Source organism: Pituophis catenifer, unplaced genomic scaffold (genome assembly GCF_029215685.1).
Source record: "Pituophis catenifer annectens isolate HBS135680 unplaced genomic scaffold, rPitCat1.0.hap2 SCAF_12, whole genome shotgun sequence".
Classification (NCBI taxonomy): domain Eukaryota; kingdom Metazoa; phylum Chordata; class Lepidosauria; order Squamata; family Colubridae; genus Pituophis; species Pituophis catenifer.
In genome coordinates, this window is record NW_027256892.1 from 10,935,278 (window position 1) to 10,951,686 (window position 16,409).

Sequence of the window (16,409 nt, forward strand, 5' to 3'; positions counted from 1 at the left end):
GTAGGTCTGCGTGCGTTCTACATCTTTGTAAAATGACAAGGTTGTAAGCCTTACAACTGAACCCAAGTTTGGCCAATGTCACTTGTTCCCTAAGCAAATGAAATGCTGAGCACACTTGTTTGTTCTGTCCATATGCCATTTATTAAACCAACTGTCTTTCTAGAAAGCAATGACCATACAAAATACATTTTTATTCACTACTAAATTCGAGCAGGTCTATATACCAGAGGTAAGAAACCCATGACCTCCACGGATAGATGAATTAAGATTCCTCAAGCCTAACCAATTCAATCAGTATAAAACACGGGTGTCAAACTCAAGACCTGCGGGGTGCTTAGATCTGGCCCATGGGCCCACCCTGGAAACAGCAAAGGACCGGCCCGTGGTGCCTCTGCCAGCAAAAATGGAGCTCGGGGAGGCTGTGTGCAGCCTGCCCGGGCTCCGTTTTCTGCCGCGACGGCCTCCTGCAGCCCTCTGCCAGTGAGAACGGAGCTTTGATGAGTGATGTCGAGCTGGCCATGCCCACCCTGACCATGCCCCAGCCCCCCCCCTGAGGTGAAACACCCTGATGCATCCCTCAATGAAATTGAGTTTGACACCCCTAGTATAAAAGGAAGATGGGAGTCGGTAGTTCAGAACAAGCTGGAGGGCTCTATTATCTGAATCCCATTGGACTTAATAGCAATTACTTCAGGGTAAACATGTACAATTACATTGTAAAATAACATTTAAATAATAAATTATGCCAGGAGCACTTAACAACAAGAACCTCAAGGACAATAACAAGGAAAAAAACGGGTGATTCAATGGCTAAATGTCTGCTTTCAGATACTCGTTTGTTTACAAGATGAGGACCAGTTCTGAGAAAATGGCTCAGTAACTTTAATTCCTTGTTGAGTTACTCTTAGTTCTGGGACAACAAAGGAATAATATTTTAATGTTGCTAGTGCTATGTCTTCCTCCTGGAAGCAGTGAGGCACCTATACCATATATCTGACTGCATATATTCCTGGGAGGTGATGCGAGGCTGGCTCCAGGGGATTATAAATGCTTCATTGGGTGAGGGTGCCTTCCCCGCCGCCTTGCAGGAGGCGGTGGTGAGGCCTCTCCTCAAGAAGCCCTCCCTGGACCTGACAGTATTGGCTAATTATCATCCAGTCTCCAACCTTCGCTTTGTGGCGAAGGTTGTTGAGAGTGTGGTTGCGCGACAGCTTCCCCAGTACCTGGGTGAAACGTCGTATCTGGATCCGTTCCAGTCGGGTTTCAGGCCTGGGTACAGCACGGAAACAGCATTGGTCGCGTTGGTTGATGATCTCTGGAGGGCTCGGGACAGGGGTTGTTCCTCTGTCCTGGTCCTGTTAGATCTCTCAGCGGCTTTTGATACCATCGACCATGGTATCATGCTGCACCAGTTGGAAGAGTTGGGGTGGGAGGCACTGTACTACGATGGTTCTCCTCCTTTCTCTCCGACCAGTCGCAGTCTGTGTTGACAGGGGGGCAGAGGTCGACCCCGAAGCCCCTCATATGTGGGGTGCCGCAGGGATCGGTCCTCTCACCCCTTTTGTTCAACATTTATGTAAAGCCGCTGGGCGAGATCATCTGTGGTTTTGGGGTGAAGTACCACCAGTACGCTGACGACATCCAGCTGTACATCTCCACCCCGGACCACCCCAACGATGTCCTTGAAGTGATGTCCCGGTGCCTGGAGGCCGTACAGATCTGGATGGGGAGAAACAGGCTCAGGCTCAACCCATCCAAGACCGAGTGGCTGTAGTTTCCAACGTCCCGATACAGTCAGCTGGTGCCATCGCTGACTATTGGGGGCGAATCATTGGCCCCCACGGAAACGGCTCGCAACTTGGGTGTCCTCCTGGATTCACGGCTGTCTTTAGAAGAGCACTTGACAGCCGTGACTGGGAGGATTTTTCATCAGGTTCACCTGATCCGCCAGTTGGTCCTTTTCTAGATCGGGACACTCTACACACAGTCACTCATGCCCTCGTCACCTCTCGTCTGGACTATTGTAATGCTCTCTACATGGGGCTCCCCTTGAGGTGCATTCGGAGGCTCCAACTGGCGCAGAGTGTGGCCGCGCAGGTGGTTATGGGAGCGACGTGGAGTTCCCGTGTAACACCTCTCCTGCGCGAGCTGCACTGGCTCCCGGTGGTCTTCCGAGTGTGCTTCAAGGTTCTGGTTATCACCTTTAAAGCGCTCCATGGCTTAGGACCTGGTTATCTACAGGACCGCCTGCTACCACCAATAGCCTCCCACTGGCCAGTATGCTCCCATAGAGAGGGGCTCCTCCGGGTGCCATCGGCCAAACAATGTTGACTGGCGGCCCCTAGGGGGAGAGCCTTCTCTGTGAGGGCACCTACGATCTGGAACGAGCTCCCCCCGGAGATACGTAGGATCCCAGATCTGCGCACCTTCCGTCGTGCGCTTAAGACTTTTTTATTTCATCAAGCTGGCCTGGCCTAAATCTTCTCCCCTTTTTAAATGTAAATTTTAATTTGTTTTTAAATTATGGGGTATTTTAAATTTGTTCAGCCAAATTATTTAATTCGTTTTTATTCTGTTTTAAATTTTTGTATTTATGTGTTTTATCCTGTAGCTGTTCACTGCCCTGAGTCCTTCGGGAGTAGGGTGATATAGAAATTTAATAAAATAAAATAAAATAAAATAAATAAATAAATAAATAAAGTATATCCTATAATTGCTGTTGCTGATTTGTATGAGGAGCCTGACTTCCCCATGGAGGGAGCAGCTTGCAGTAAAAGGATTAGCCTTCCACCTTGGAATCCTGGACTGTGTTCTATGAAAGAACAGCTATTCTACCTACTCGTTTTCATTTTCCATTTCAACCTTGCTTTACACAAGGCTACTTTAAAAGAGTCCTATACTGGACATATGTAGTCCTTTTCGTCTTCTGCTAAAAGACACACAAGTCAGTCCCACACAACCTGACCCATTCCACATTTATTAATAATCCTTCTATATCTTGTAGAACCTGTGGACTTGGCAAGGTAATAAAGGCTAGCAGTCTATAAATTAGAAATTCAAAAGTGTGATGTTTCCTTTGTACTGCATTGCGTTTGTATTCTAATCTTCTGCTGTAACCCTGAAAGGACTATTAAAGGATGAATCACCTTGCTAATTTATTTTTCTGTGCTTCTTTCAGGTTTTGGTGGACATCAACAGTAGTTCAATCCATGTGTCAGTGGTAGAGGAAAGTGGACACCGAGTGCTCATGGAAGGTGCCCTTACCCACAAGATCAACACAGAGAACTCTGTCTGGAGTTTAGAACCTGGAAAATGTATTCTAGTAAGGACTACTTCATCATTTCCTTTCATGCACTCTTGTGTTTGCACATGTACATACCCTGTAGGTATTCCTCAATTTAGGACCACAATTGGGATTGGAATTTCCATCGACTATTTTACGATGGCTATTAAATCCATTGTTATTAAGTGAATGCCCTGGTTGTAAGTGTGGACTCATTCCTCTGAATGGGCAACAGGCAAAAAAGGTTGCAAATTGTGATCATGTTACTACGGATCACTGCAACCGGTTATAAATATGAACCGGTTGCCAAGAGCCCAAATTGTGATAGCAGTAGTACTAGTCTTAGACTTATACACCATTTCATACACCATTTACAGCATTCTCTGAGTGGTTTACAGAGTCAGCATATTGCCTCTAACAATCTGAGTCCTCATTTTACCCACCTCAGAAGGATGGAAGGATGAGTCAACCTTGAGTTGGTTAGGATCGAACTGCTGACTGTAGTCACAGTTAGCCTGCAATATTTCATTCTAACCACTGCATCACCACATATGATCATATGACTTTAGGGATAATGCAAGAGTCATAAGTTTGAGGACCTTTTTCAGCAGTGTCATAACTTCGAACAATTGCCAAATGAATGGTCATAAGTCAAGGACTACCTATATTATAAATTTGTTGGAAGTATAGATGAAAACACCACTTGTGCTCCTAATTCTTTAATTTTCTTCCCTAGCTGTTTATAATCTCTTGTTATTGTTTTCAGGTTCATTGTTATGTCATTGGTCCCCACATGTAGGGGTTCATTCGTTTTTTTTTTTTTTAAAGTTTGACATCAGCCAAATATTGTTGTTTTATACTAATTCTGTTTTCCTTCTCCTGAAAACGATCAGTTCGTTCTCACAGGGAGGGACTACTCAGGGTACCATCAGTCAAATTATGCTGACTGGTGACTCCCAGGGGGAGGGCCTTCTCTGTGAGGGCTCCAACCCTTTGGAATGAACTTCCCCCTGAGATACGAAATATCCCTGATCTCTGTGCTTTCCGCCGTGCCCTCAAAACCCTGATGTTCCAACAGGCGGGGCTAAACATATGAAAATGTGAATGATTTTTAAAAATGTTATCTAATTCTGGGTTTTATTTAATTGACCAAACTAAGTAATAATTTTAATTAGCAATTTTATGATGTTTGTGTATCTATATTTTTCTTGACTGTACACCGCCTTGAGTCCTACGGGAGAAAGGCGGTATAGAAATATAATAAATAAATAAATAAATAAATAAATAAATGTAGGAGAAGAAAGGGGTAGTAATCCATGGGGTTGATTATTTTAGGAAGGTACTAGTTACATCTTTGATTCTTGTTCCAGAGAGATTATATAACTCCTTAGACTGCCTGCCTGGTCTGCAGACTATAGTTTCTGTTCCCCTAAGAATTGAGCCTCCTATCACCAATATTCGCCTTTTTTCTGCTAGGGAAGTCTGGAATACTTTTCTTCCTGTCGTAGGAATACTTGGTTGTGCCTCTTTTTTGGAAACTATTGATGAATGCTCTTTTGTGAGTATCTATATTTTCTTCCAGGGGGAAACTATGAAAACAATTGTTCAGTTCCAGAGGTGCTTCATTGGAGTGGGCTATGGTAGATAGTAGGGACTTTGCTCTTGGTTGTTTTTTTCTAAGAGTGACCTGTTTCCATTGGTCTTGCTGTTGGGATACATATGTAGGCTTCTTTTTTTATGGAAGTTGTTTGTTCCCTATTGTGTTCTATTTGAGTGTATCGGTTTTCTTCTTTATGTTCATATATGGGGTCATTTTTTTAAAAAGCTGTCTGCTCCCTATTATGTTTTATTTTGGTATAGTCCTCTTGTTTAAGTTGGGATTTCTCATTTTACTCATTGATTTTCAAAGTGGCTAGACTTGTCTCTAAACCTTTTAGTTTGTCTTCTAATAATTCAAGTAGTTTACATTTAATAGATTCATAGTTTGGATCTTCTGTGAGCATAAGCTGAAACATATGGCACACTTTACAAGTCGCTATAGTGTCTATCTCCATGACTTTTTTCTTTGTCTGTTTGCTAAAAAAATAAAACATTCTAAAAATTTAAATATTTTCCGTGTTGCGAAGCGTCAGTTTACAATACTTTACAAGAGTTCTTGACCTTTTGTTTTCTGTCTTTAAAAATTCTTCACTCTATCCTGTTTTAAGTGTCTATCTCTTTTTCTATGGTTTTTTTATTTTTTCTTCTTAGATCATTAAGAAATTAAAATTTCCTAAAGAAAAATAAGTAAATTTTTAAAAAATGTTTATTTGAAAAAAGAAATTGAAAAAAGAATTTTATTAAAAAATTGAAAAAAGATTTTCAAAATTGAAAAAAGAATTTCAAATTAAAATTATATTTAAGAGTTAAAAAAGGAAGATTAAAATTGGAACAAGCAATTTTAAAATTGGAAAAAAAATTAAAAAATGAAAAGGAATTTTTCTTAAGAAAGGGAATTCAGAAATTTTTTAAAAATAAGAATTTACAAGAGTTTTTGGCCCTTATGAAGTAATATGCACTTTTATTGTTGGAAGGCTATTTTCTAGGAGATGATGCTTTGCTCTTAACCCTCTACTCCCTGACTATCCTTTTTCTTCTTGTCCACAAGTGTTTTGCATTTATTCTTTTCCCCCCAGATTTCTTGCCCTTCGGTTGCCTGGCCACTGCCGGGGTTTTCAGGTATGATATGCTAATGTGGGCACTCTATTTAGCTGGTCCACCACACTGTTCTCAGCTGCTGCTGGTCTGCCAGCCACTGCTGTGCATGCTGCTTCTCAGCTGGTCCTCTGCTGCTCTCAGCCACTGCTAGTCTACCACACTGCTCTTAGTCTCTGCTCAGGGCGCTTCACTCCTCTGTCATGTAGCTCTGCACTGCTGCTGCTTAAGGTCTGCCGTGCTGATCACAGCCACTGGTCTGCTGCCACCTAGCTTTGTTTCACCACTACCCAGTGGCCTCCATTTGCACTGTACTGGCTCCGCTCAGGTGGGTCACTGGGCTGCCTCTCTGTCTCTCAGCTCGGCTGTCTCTCCTTCTCTCAGGTGGGTCGCCTCTCAGCTGGGCCACCTTTCAGTTGGGCCACCTCTCAGCTGGGTAACCCTTCCAAAAACATAATATGATGGACATACATTCCTTTTGAAGAACATAGTGAAGGCATTGCTAATTTTTGCTGCAAAAACATCACGTATAACTACATATATAACTCCACAGTTTTGTTTTTAATGTTTGATATTCTTTGCTATGAGGCTTTTCCATGCGCTCTGTCATCAGGACACTAACCAGACCTGAAATGTTATCCTTTAACAGAAGTGCTTCATCTTGAGGTTTCAGATCATGTTCTTCCTTTTACATTAAAAGACTGATACAGACTTTTAACTCTTGCTTCTTATGTCAATTTTTTTTATTACTGGTCTGTTTCTCCTTCCCTTTCTTTTCTCTAGGGCCCTGTAGCTCTTTAAACAGCCTCAGGCTTCTCCGTCCCTCATCCTTACTCTTCTGTCAATGTCTGAATAGAAAATGGGAGCTGGGGAGGACCCTGTATTCACTCTGGAATTCTTGGTGGAGTCATAAAATAAGGGAGAATCTTTAGAAGTCTGAAAGAGGTGGAGGGTTGAAAAATTAACTCTTTCCAAGTGCAAAAATGCCTCTGCTTGGATAGGTAGTTCTCAACTTACGACCACAATTGAGCCCAAAATTTATGTTGCTAAGTGAGAAATTTGTTAAGTGAGTTTGGCCAATTTTATGACTTTTCTTGCCACATTTGTTAGGTGAATCACTGAAGTAGTTAAATTAGTAATACAGTTGTTAAGTGGATCTGGTTTCCCCATTGACTTTGCTTGTCAGAAGGTCGCAAAAGGTGATCACATGACCCAGGGACACTGTAACTGTCATAAATGTGAGTCAGTTGCCAAGCATCTGAATATAAATCACCTGATCATGGGGATGCTGCAACTGTGGTAAGTATGGAAAATGGCCATAAGTCCCTTTTTTCAGTGCCGTTGTAACTTTGAACGGTCACTGTTGTAAGTTGAGGACTATCTGTAGTTTATTAGAAGCATAGGGAGTTGCTGTATCATGTTTTGTCCCCGTACCACGCACACATCCACAGACGGCCCGGAGTTAATAAGCCACACGACAAAACTCTTTGATGATAAAGCTGGCAGCAACCCAGTGACTAGCTGCCAATTCAGACTTTACTCATACAAAACAAAGATTAGACTGCAGCATTCCGATAAAACAGGCAGAGTGTCAATAATACCAGGATTAGTCCAAATGCAGTCCGATAAAGCAGGCAAAATCCAGTAACGCAGAGATCATGGAGTATTTCCAGTTTTTTGCTCGTCACAAACTGAACCGGCCACCACACCCACATTTATACCCTGTGGGGTGTGGTCCAGTGACTCAGCTAATCTCTGGCACGCCTTCCCCTCTGCTGTGCACGCTTCTCCCTGCGCCTCTGTTGAGGGTCCAGCCAGCACTTATCTTCCTCGTCGCTGTCCACCTGTGGCTGCGGGGACGTGCTTGGCTCTGAGCCTATCGTTTGGCCTTCGGTGTCCTCCGGAGGCATTGCCAGAGAGGAGGGTCCTGGAGAGGGAGGCCTTGCCAACTCCTCCCCCTCACTCTCAGAGTCTGCATCTGTCGATAGCCCAGGCTCAGGCAACGGAGCCACAACATATCCTAAGTTCAACCCAATGGTCTAAGTCACAGCTGAAGTCATATCAGAAGTGGGCAGCTGGAACACTCAGGTCCAGGTTGCAACCCTCAGTCCCCATTTATTTTTGTTGAAGTTCTTGAAACTTCTTTAAAAGCATTTAAAATGGAAAACACATTAAAATGGTATTCTGAACCTCAAAATAGTTCTTCCCAAACAGAAGAAAAATCTGGCTCTGCCCACAGATGTGATGTGTTCCCATCAACTTTGCTTTGTTGTTAACTCTCACTTCAACCTTCAACCTTCCCAAAAATATTGAGGTGCTAAGGCATTAAAAAGTAGTTGTTGGTGTCCAGATGGTAAGGCCTTAAGGCAGAGGTGTCAAATTCAAGGCCTGGGACCTGGATCTGGCCCACTGGATGCTAAGATCTAGCCCGGGGGGGTGCCTTGGAAACAGCAAAGGACTGGCCCATGGTGCGTCTGCCAGTGAAAAAGGAGCTTGGGAGGGCTGTGTGTGGCCCTCCCAAGTTCTGTTTTCGCTGGCAGGGGATTGCAGGAGGCCATCGCAGCCGCAAACAGAGCTCAGGAGCCCGTTTTTCCTGGCAGAGCGCTCGGGCCTCCACAGGCGCTCCCAACATGAGTGATGTCAAGCTGGCCATGCCCATCCTGACCACACCTACCCTGGGCCCCCGAGGTCAAACACAACTCTGATGTGGCCCTCGATGAAATTGAGTTTGACACCCCTGTCTTAAGGCAAGAGCAGTGTGTGAATATGCTTTGTTGAGTAATACAAAGAAGACATGCTATCCCTACTCAAATGGGCACATCTATCATTTGCTTTAGAAAAAATTATGTACAGGGAAGAATTAGGAGAAAGAAACACAACTAAACCAAGGTTAAAATAACTATTTGGTTCAGTTTCATACCCTTAATTTGAGTAGAGATTGAGAGAGATGATTTGGAGCGTTGAGTTCATGGATAAGATTCTCTCAGGCAGGCGGATTTGAAGGAGTGGGCAGAAAGATTTGTGGCATTATGAAAGTTGTTTTTGAAGTTATTTGCATAAGTGATAGAATGGTTAAGAGACAGAAAAGTTGATTCTACTTTGCATTTGGGCCCATCATACCTTCCTTTAGATTTAGATTGCATGATACGTTGAGCCAAATCTTACATGACACCAGAATTAAATTAGAATTGAAAAATGGTTAAGGCAGGGTGGTTTGTGGAAGGCTGGCCCAGTTTAATCATAGCTTTGTGACCACATTTCTGACCAGATTTGGGGATGGGTAATGCTAATTTAATACTTGGAGACAGCTCTTCTCCTGTCTCCAAGTATTGTAGTGTCCACTATCCAGACTTCTTTGTCTTTCTTATCAACAGTTTTTATTATATTGCAAACAAAGATATACAGCCTCAATCTTCTTTGCATGGGGCTGTGTCCTCACTTTGATTACTAAAGATGAACCAACAAACTAGGTGATCAAATTTAGCTTCAGCATGTTACAAAAATACACACTTGGAGTTCTGGCATGCTATGTTATTTCTTATACATACAGCTCACTGCTGCAAATTTTGCTGGAGGTGAAAGTTTTCGTGCTGTACTGTATTAATAAATTTAGATTTAATCAGCAACAGTTGATGCTGAAGGCAGGTTCTGCAGTAGTTTTAATCCGCTGTTGTTAGTTCTAGTGTTGGCTGTGGGTGTCAGAATTAGGCAAAGCCTTACCTAACTCTGGTGCTTGATTTTTATCCTGCACCAATGTGATAAAAACACTGTGACGACCCGAACATAAGTCATTACAGATTTGATGTACTTAAACTTGTGTGTTTCTAGATCAAATTTGCTCAGCCTTCAGAATTATCTCGGGTAGTATGGACTAGACTAAAGGTGCTGGTTTATGTCAGAAAAGGAAAATAATAGACTCTCTGTAATGCAAAGCAAGTTGATTGAAATCTTTTCAACTATTTTCAGATATAGGCATTTAACGATTTGTTTCAGTGAAATGAATAGGTTTTAGTAAAGCATTGTAGAAGGATGAGGGATCCTTCTACCCTGGGGAAGGATTTCATCCAATTATATTTAGCAATGCATTATCAAGATGATATCTTCCAGTGACGTTACCTATACATTATTGGTGACTGCTCAAGCGTTCTTGTGATGTGCTGGTAGCATTAAACTCTGCCAGTGAATATGTGCCTGCCATGCATTTAAATGAAGCTTCCTGGAAGTTAGGTAACTTGCTCAGTCTTGGCTTCTACTGTGGACTCCTCATTACTGGATCACTTTAGGGGTTGAACATAGGAAATTCAGTAAACTCTTGGCATATATGGGGAAGTTCTAACATTTTTAGGAGGCTACTACCTGTGTTAAAGAAATCTCAAAAAAGATATTTAAATGTGATGACATAAAGCAGTGGCCAAAATGTCTGCATTCTTGTGGACATCCTAAATATTTCTTTGTGTTGTTTAATCAAGGGATTAAAGTTTGTAATAAAGGTAGTCCTCAGCTACCACTACTAATTGAGCCCAAAATTTATGTTGCTAATTGAGAAGTTTGTTAAGGGCATTTTGCCCCATTTTATGATCTTCCTTTTCACAGTTGTTAAATGAATCATTACAGTTGATAAATTAGCAATCTGGCTGTTAAGTAAATCTGGCTTCCCCATTGACTTTGCTTGTCAAAAGATTGCAAAAGGGGATCACATGACTTTGGCACACAGCAATAGTCATAACTATGAATCAGTTCCAAACATCTGAATTTTGATCACAGAGGATGCTACAAAGGTCATAAGTGTGAAAAATGGTCATAAGTTACTTTTTTCAGTGCCCTTGTAACTTTGAACGGTCACTAAACAAATTGTTGTAAGTCGAGGACTACCCATAGTTCTTCAGGGAGCTATTACTAATTTTCAGCCAATTTCAAGTTCAGGAACATCAAGTTCAGGAAAACTGATTTAACATCTTAACTATCTATTGTCTTTATCTTACCTCCCTACCAATCTCCTTTAATCTTCGAGGGTTCCTGTTTCCTTTGGAAGATCACTTGCCAATTGTTAGTTTTGCTTTGGCCTTCTCAATCGTATGTACACATTTCCACTTTTTTTTATTTTCTAGTTCTATAAGGTCAACCAACTTGTGTTTTTTAAGAATGTACTTATTATTGTGAATTTGATGTTTACTTTTTGGCTGAAGCTCACTATTTTAGTAGCACTTCAAGAATATTCTAAAAACATACTTTTAAAGCAAAAATCAAATGAAACATATGACATATGCTGGTGCTCTCCTTGTCAATCCACCTCCTTTCTTCCATCTGATGGATTCCTGTATCCAGGATTAATTGTTGGAAGAACAGACCATCCTGTCAGGCTGGAAACAATTCTATAATTTTATTTGCCCATCTCCCTCTCCTGGGTTTTAAGATGAGATTTCACACAAGATACTAAAGATCATGAGTGTGATCCTGTAACTCAGGGGTGTCAAACTTGATCGCATCATATGACATATCATGACGTATTGCAGTGTTTTTTCCCTTTGCAGAACTGGGGTGGGCATGGTCTGCATGTGATGCATCTGGCCCATGGGCTGCAAATTTGACATCTCTATTGCAATTAATTGGAATATCTTTATGCTTGATTTTTACTGCATTTAATAATTAAACATTATGTTGTTATTAAAACTTTTCTGTGCAGAAACAGCTAAGCAACCAAAAAAAAATGGGATCCCAAAGGTGCTTTTTCAAGATGCAACTGGACTTTCTGGTTTTTCTCTGAAGATGCTTCACTTCTCATCCGAGAAGCTTCTTCAGCTCTGACTGGATGGTGGGGAATGGAAGGATTTATACTCCTTGCAGACAGCTGGTCATTTGCATCCTTTTAGTGAGTCATTAAGGCTAGCTGGAGGTTTATCTGTGTCATCAGGGTCACCTGAATGGTGCAGATGAGTGTGAAGCCTTCTTGGAACTGTTGAAAGGACTGTGTTGTAGACTGGAGATAGATGATGTCATATCCTTCCCTCTCTGTTGAGAGAGGACTTTTTGACACAGATGGCCTCTTTGATCCCTTTTTCAAACCAGTGGTCCTCTGTCCAAAATGTGGACTTTGCTTTCTTCAAAAGAGTGGCCGTTACCTTTTAAATGCAGATGGACTGCTGAATCTAGTCCTGATACGTTTGTTCTCCTATGTTGTGCCATGCATTTATGAAGTGGTTGTTTACCAAGTAGTTGCACATGGTTCACTGCATTATACTGCATATACCATGTTGCTCAGTTTGTGTCTGGGTGTTTTATCCTTGGGGTGGACAAGCTTCTGCCTTAGTGTATTCTTGGCTTTGAAGTGTGTACATATGTTGTGTTGGCTAAAGATCCTCCTGAGCTTTTCCGATACTTCTGCAATGTATGGAATGACAATGTTGCTTTGTTTATTGACCTCTTTGTTATCTGTTATTGAAGAGCTCCTATAGGGTCTTTTTTGAGATTTGATGAAGGCCCACTTGGGATAGCCACACGTTCTGAGGGCTTCCTTGTTTTAGTTCTTTTTCTTTCCCATCTGTGCTGGTAGGCAGGCCTCCAGCTCGGTGGTGTACGGTTCTGATGACTCCCATTTTGTGCTCCAGTTGGTGGTGGGAATCAAAATGTAAATATTGATCTGTGTGTGTGTGGGGGGGGGGTTTCTGTAAACTTCAGTGTTAAGGCTTCTGTCTTCCTTAATGTGTACTGCATAGTCCAGGAAGGCTAGACTATTTTCCTTAACATCTTCCCATGTACATTTGATGTATCTGTCCACAGAGTTGATATGTTTGGTGAATGCTTCCAATTCCTGTATTTTGATCTTGACCCAAGTATCGTCCATAAACGTATACCAGTGAGTGAGTGGAATTCCTGTGAAGGAGTCTAGGGCTTTGGTTTCTACCTCTTCCATGTAGAGGATACAGGTGAAGCCATGGCGCAGCTGTGTTTTTGTCTGTAGAAACCTTCATTGTATTTAAAATAGCTAGTGATGAAGCAGAGGTCCAGCATGGCACATATGTGGTCTGGATTGAGATTGGTTCTGTCACCTAAGGAGCTGTCTTGTAGCAGTTGTTGTTTCACTACCATGACAGCTTCTGTTGTTGGAATGCAGGTAAAGATGGAAGTCACACCATGGAAACCATGTCTCATCCAGGTCCAGTTTTAGTTTCCAAACCTTGCTGGTGAAGTCCTGTGAATTGTTGATGAGATAGGTAGTGTTGCCAACTAGAGGAGCTAATAAGGTTGTTAGGTGTTTTGTAATGTTGCAGGTGACAGAGTTGATGCTACTAACAATTGGTCTGAGTGGAGTTCCCTCTTTATGGATTTTAGGGAGTCCATATATGCATGGGATGGCTTCCCCAGGGCAAAGACAGTAATATTGTAGCTTGTCAATGGCATTGTCCTTCAGTAAGTGTTGCAAGAAATCAATGATCTTTTTGTTGTAACTATTGGTGGGATCTCTTTTCAGTATCTGATATGTAGCATGAATTTCAGAAGGTTGTTCATCTTGGCCTTGTAGTCATCTGTGTTCAGGATGAACACAGATCTATACATTGGGGAAGCAAAGCAACCACTTCATAAACGCATGGCACAACATAGGAGAACAAACACATCAGGACTAGATTCAGCAGGCCATCTGCATTTAAAAGACAAAGGCCACTCTTTTGAAGACAGCAAAGTCCATATTTTGGACAGAGAGGATCACTGGTTTGAAAGGGGTCAAAGAGGCCATCTATATCAAAATTGAACAGTCCTCTCTCAACAAAGGGGGAGGGATACAACATCATCTATCTCCAGTCTACAACACAGTCCTTTCAACAGTTTCAAGAAGGCTTCACACTCATCTGCACCATTCAGGTGACCCTGATGACACAGATAAACCTCCAGCTAGCCTTAATGACTTGCTAAAAGAATGCAAATGGCCAGCTGTCTGCAAGGAGTATAAATCCTTCCATTCCCCACCATCCAGTCAGAGCTGAAGAAGCTTCTCGGGTAAGAAGTGAAACATCTTCAAAGAAAAAAACAGAAAGTCCAGTTGCCTCTAGAAAATGCACCTTTGGGACAACCATGACCTGGATGACTGAGAATCTCCATAGACAAAATAGTGGGATGTTATTGGGTTGCAGGTGACTTCCAAGTCATTTATTCATCAGCTTTATGAAGTTCAGAAATTTATGATCAGGCAATTCCTAAAACTAATTGCCATAGCTGCTTTAAAAAGCCAGTTTGGTCTAGTGCAGTGGTTCTCAACCTTCCTAATGCTGCGACCCTTTAATACAGTTCCTCATGTTGTGGTGACCCCCAAACAGGGGTGGGTTCTAAATTTTTTTACTACCGGTTCTGTGGGCGTGGCTTATTTTGTGGGCGTGGCTTGGAGGTCATGTGACTGGGGTGGGCGTGGCTAGCCGGTCATGTGACTGGGTGGCCATGGCTATGTGTATAGGGACTACTCAGAGGGCTGAAAAAAGTCATTTCTGACAGGTCCTCGCACTTCTGACCGGTCTTCGCACTTATGACTGGTCATCATTTATGCTCATTGTAGCATTCTTAACAACCGTGTCACTCATTTCACAACTGCTTCTCTTCACCATGGTGACAAGATAGGGCAAAAACGTAAAATGTGAGGACAGTCGTAAGTTCGAGGACTGGTCAAAAGTGCGAGGACCAGTCAAAAATAACTTTTTCAGCCCTCTGAGTAGTCCATATGCAGAAAAGGACTACCCAGAGGGCTGAAAAAAGTGATTTCTGACAGGTCCTCGCACTTCTGACCGTCTTCGCACTTATGACTGGTCATCATTTATGCCCATTGTAGCATTCTTAACAACCGTGTCACTCATTTCACAACTGCTTCTCTTCACCATGGTGACAAGATAGGGCAAAAACATAAAATGTGAGGACAGTCGTAAGTTTGAGGACTGGTCAAAAGTGCGAGGACCAGTCAGAAATAACTTTTTCAGCCCTCTGAGTAGTCCATATGCATAAAAGGATACAGCAATAGAGAGGGATGAAGGAAGGGAAGGGAAATTAGAGTAGGAGTGAGGGTAAGAGAGGGAGGAAGAGAGGAGGAGAAGGAGAAAGGAAGAGGAAGTAGGGAGGAGAAGAAGAGGGGGAGGAAGAGAAAGTAAGAAGGAAAGAAAAGAGAGAGGTGGTAGGTTTGAGGAGAAAGATTGCTGTACAATAAAAAAGATGAAAGGGAAGAAAGCCAACCCCAAACAAATATAAAGATATTAAGATAAAGCATGAATTGTTAAACTTTAAAGAATAAAAGAGAACAAATATGAATAAATAACAATAATTAGAAACACACATACAAACATACAATGTATTTTCTTTGAACAGAGTATTTGGCCGGTTCACAAATTTAAACAGTGTTTAGTCATTTCAATTAAATTTACAATTTCTATATTTCCTTTTTGCCATATTTATTCCTCATCTATTTTTGTAAAAAACCAATATTACCCTTCATCCTCATCTCTAATGTTAATCAAATTCAATTTTTCCCTTCTATTCTATATTATACCCCTTCCCATTGTCATCTATTTTTATATCCATCCTCACATTGGTTAATTATGTAATATTACAGTTGTTTAATATAAATTCAACATTTTAATATAAATCAATTAGTTATATAACTACCTTTTTTGTATATTAATCAATATGAACATGAATATTCCAATTATTTCCATGCAATCCAATTTCTTACAAATCAATTAATTATATTTACCAATAATAATAAACCAAATAATTTCCCCCCTATATTCCTCCAAACCACAACTTAACCATTTCTGCTTTCAACACAATATACAATTAATAGTATCTCAATTATTACAATTCCCTAGTTAAATAGAGCTTTTTTTCTTTTGTGTTTTAAAATCTTGAACTCTCCTCTTTTTCCCTAAATTTCCCATTGTTTGCACCTACCTTTTTTGGTGAGGAAAAAGAAAAGAAATCTGCCTGCCTAATTTTCCAACGTTACAGCAAAGCCAACAGTCTGCTTTACTTTCAGTTTCATTTTTCAGCATAGCTAGGGGGGAAAAAATCTGCTCCAGCAAGCAGCAGAGCCCTGAGCAAAACAGCTGAGAGCAAATCAGCTGAGAGTCGGGAGCCGATCTAATCAAGGGCTAATTATCCTATGCTGAAGCTCCGCGGGCCAATAAAATTACAATAAAACACCGAACCATTTGTTAAATTGCTGGCTTGCCCACCCCTTGCCCACCACTATTTATTGGCAATAAATAGTGGTGCGGAGGGGCGGGGCAAGGGGTGGGGTGAAACTGGCAGAATCCCACCACTGGCTATAGGGCGGCCCTTTGAAGCCCCGCGGCAAGAATTTAAACAGTTTTTTTTTCCTCTAGCCATCAGCTGGGACTCAGGAGGCAGCAATAGATTGGGAGTGGGCGGGGTAAGCGAACGGCCGGCGATCCAACAGAGC

At 41.7% G+C, this 16,409-nt stretch overlaps 1 protein-coding gene across 1 annotated transcript in view; it reads left to right on the plus strand.

Annotated features, from left to right (window-relative positions):
- Positions 1-16,409, plus strand: part of NUDCD3 (NudC domain containing 3) — a 95,038-nt gene that overhangs the window by 66,327 nt on the left and 12,302 nt on the right. The window contains exon 4 of the mRNA XM_070952312.1: positions 3,179-3,322. Coding sequence (XP_070808413.1) covers positions 3,179-3,322 — 144 coding nt within the window. The remainder of the gene's footprint in view (positions 1-3,178; positions 3,323-16,409) is intronic.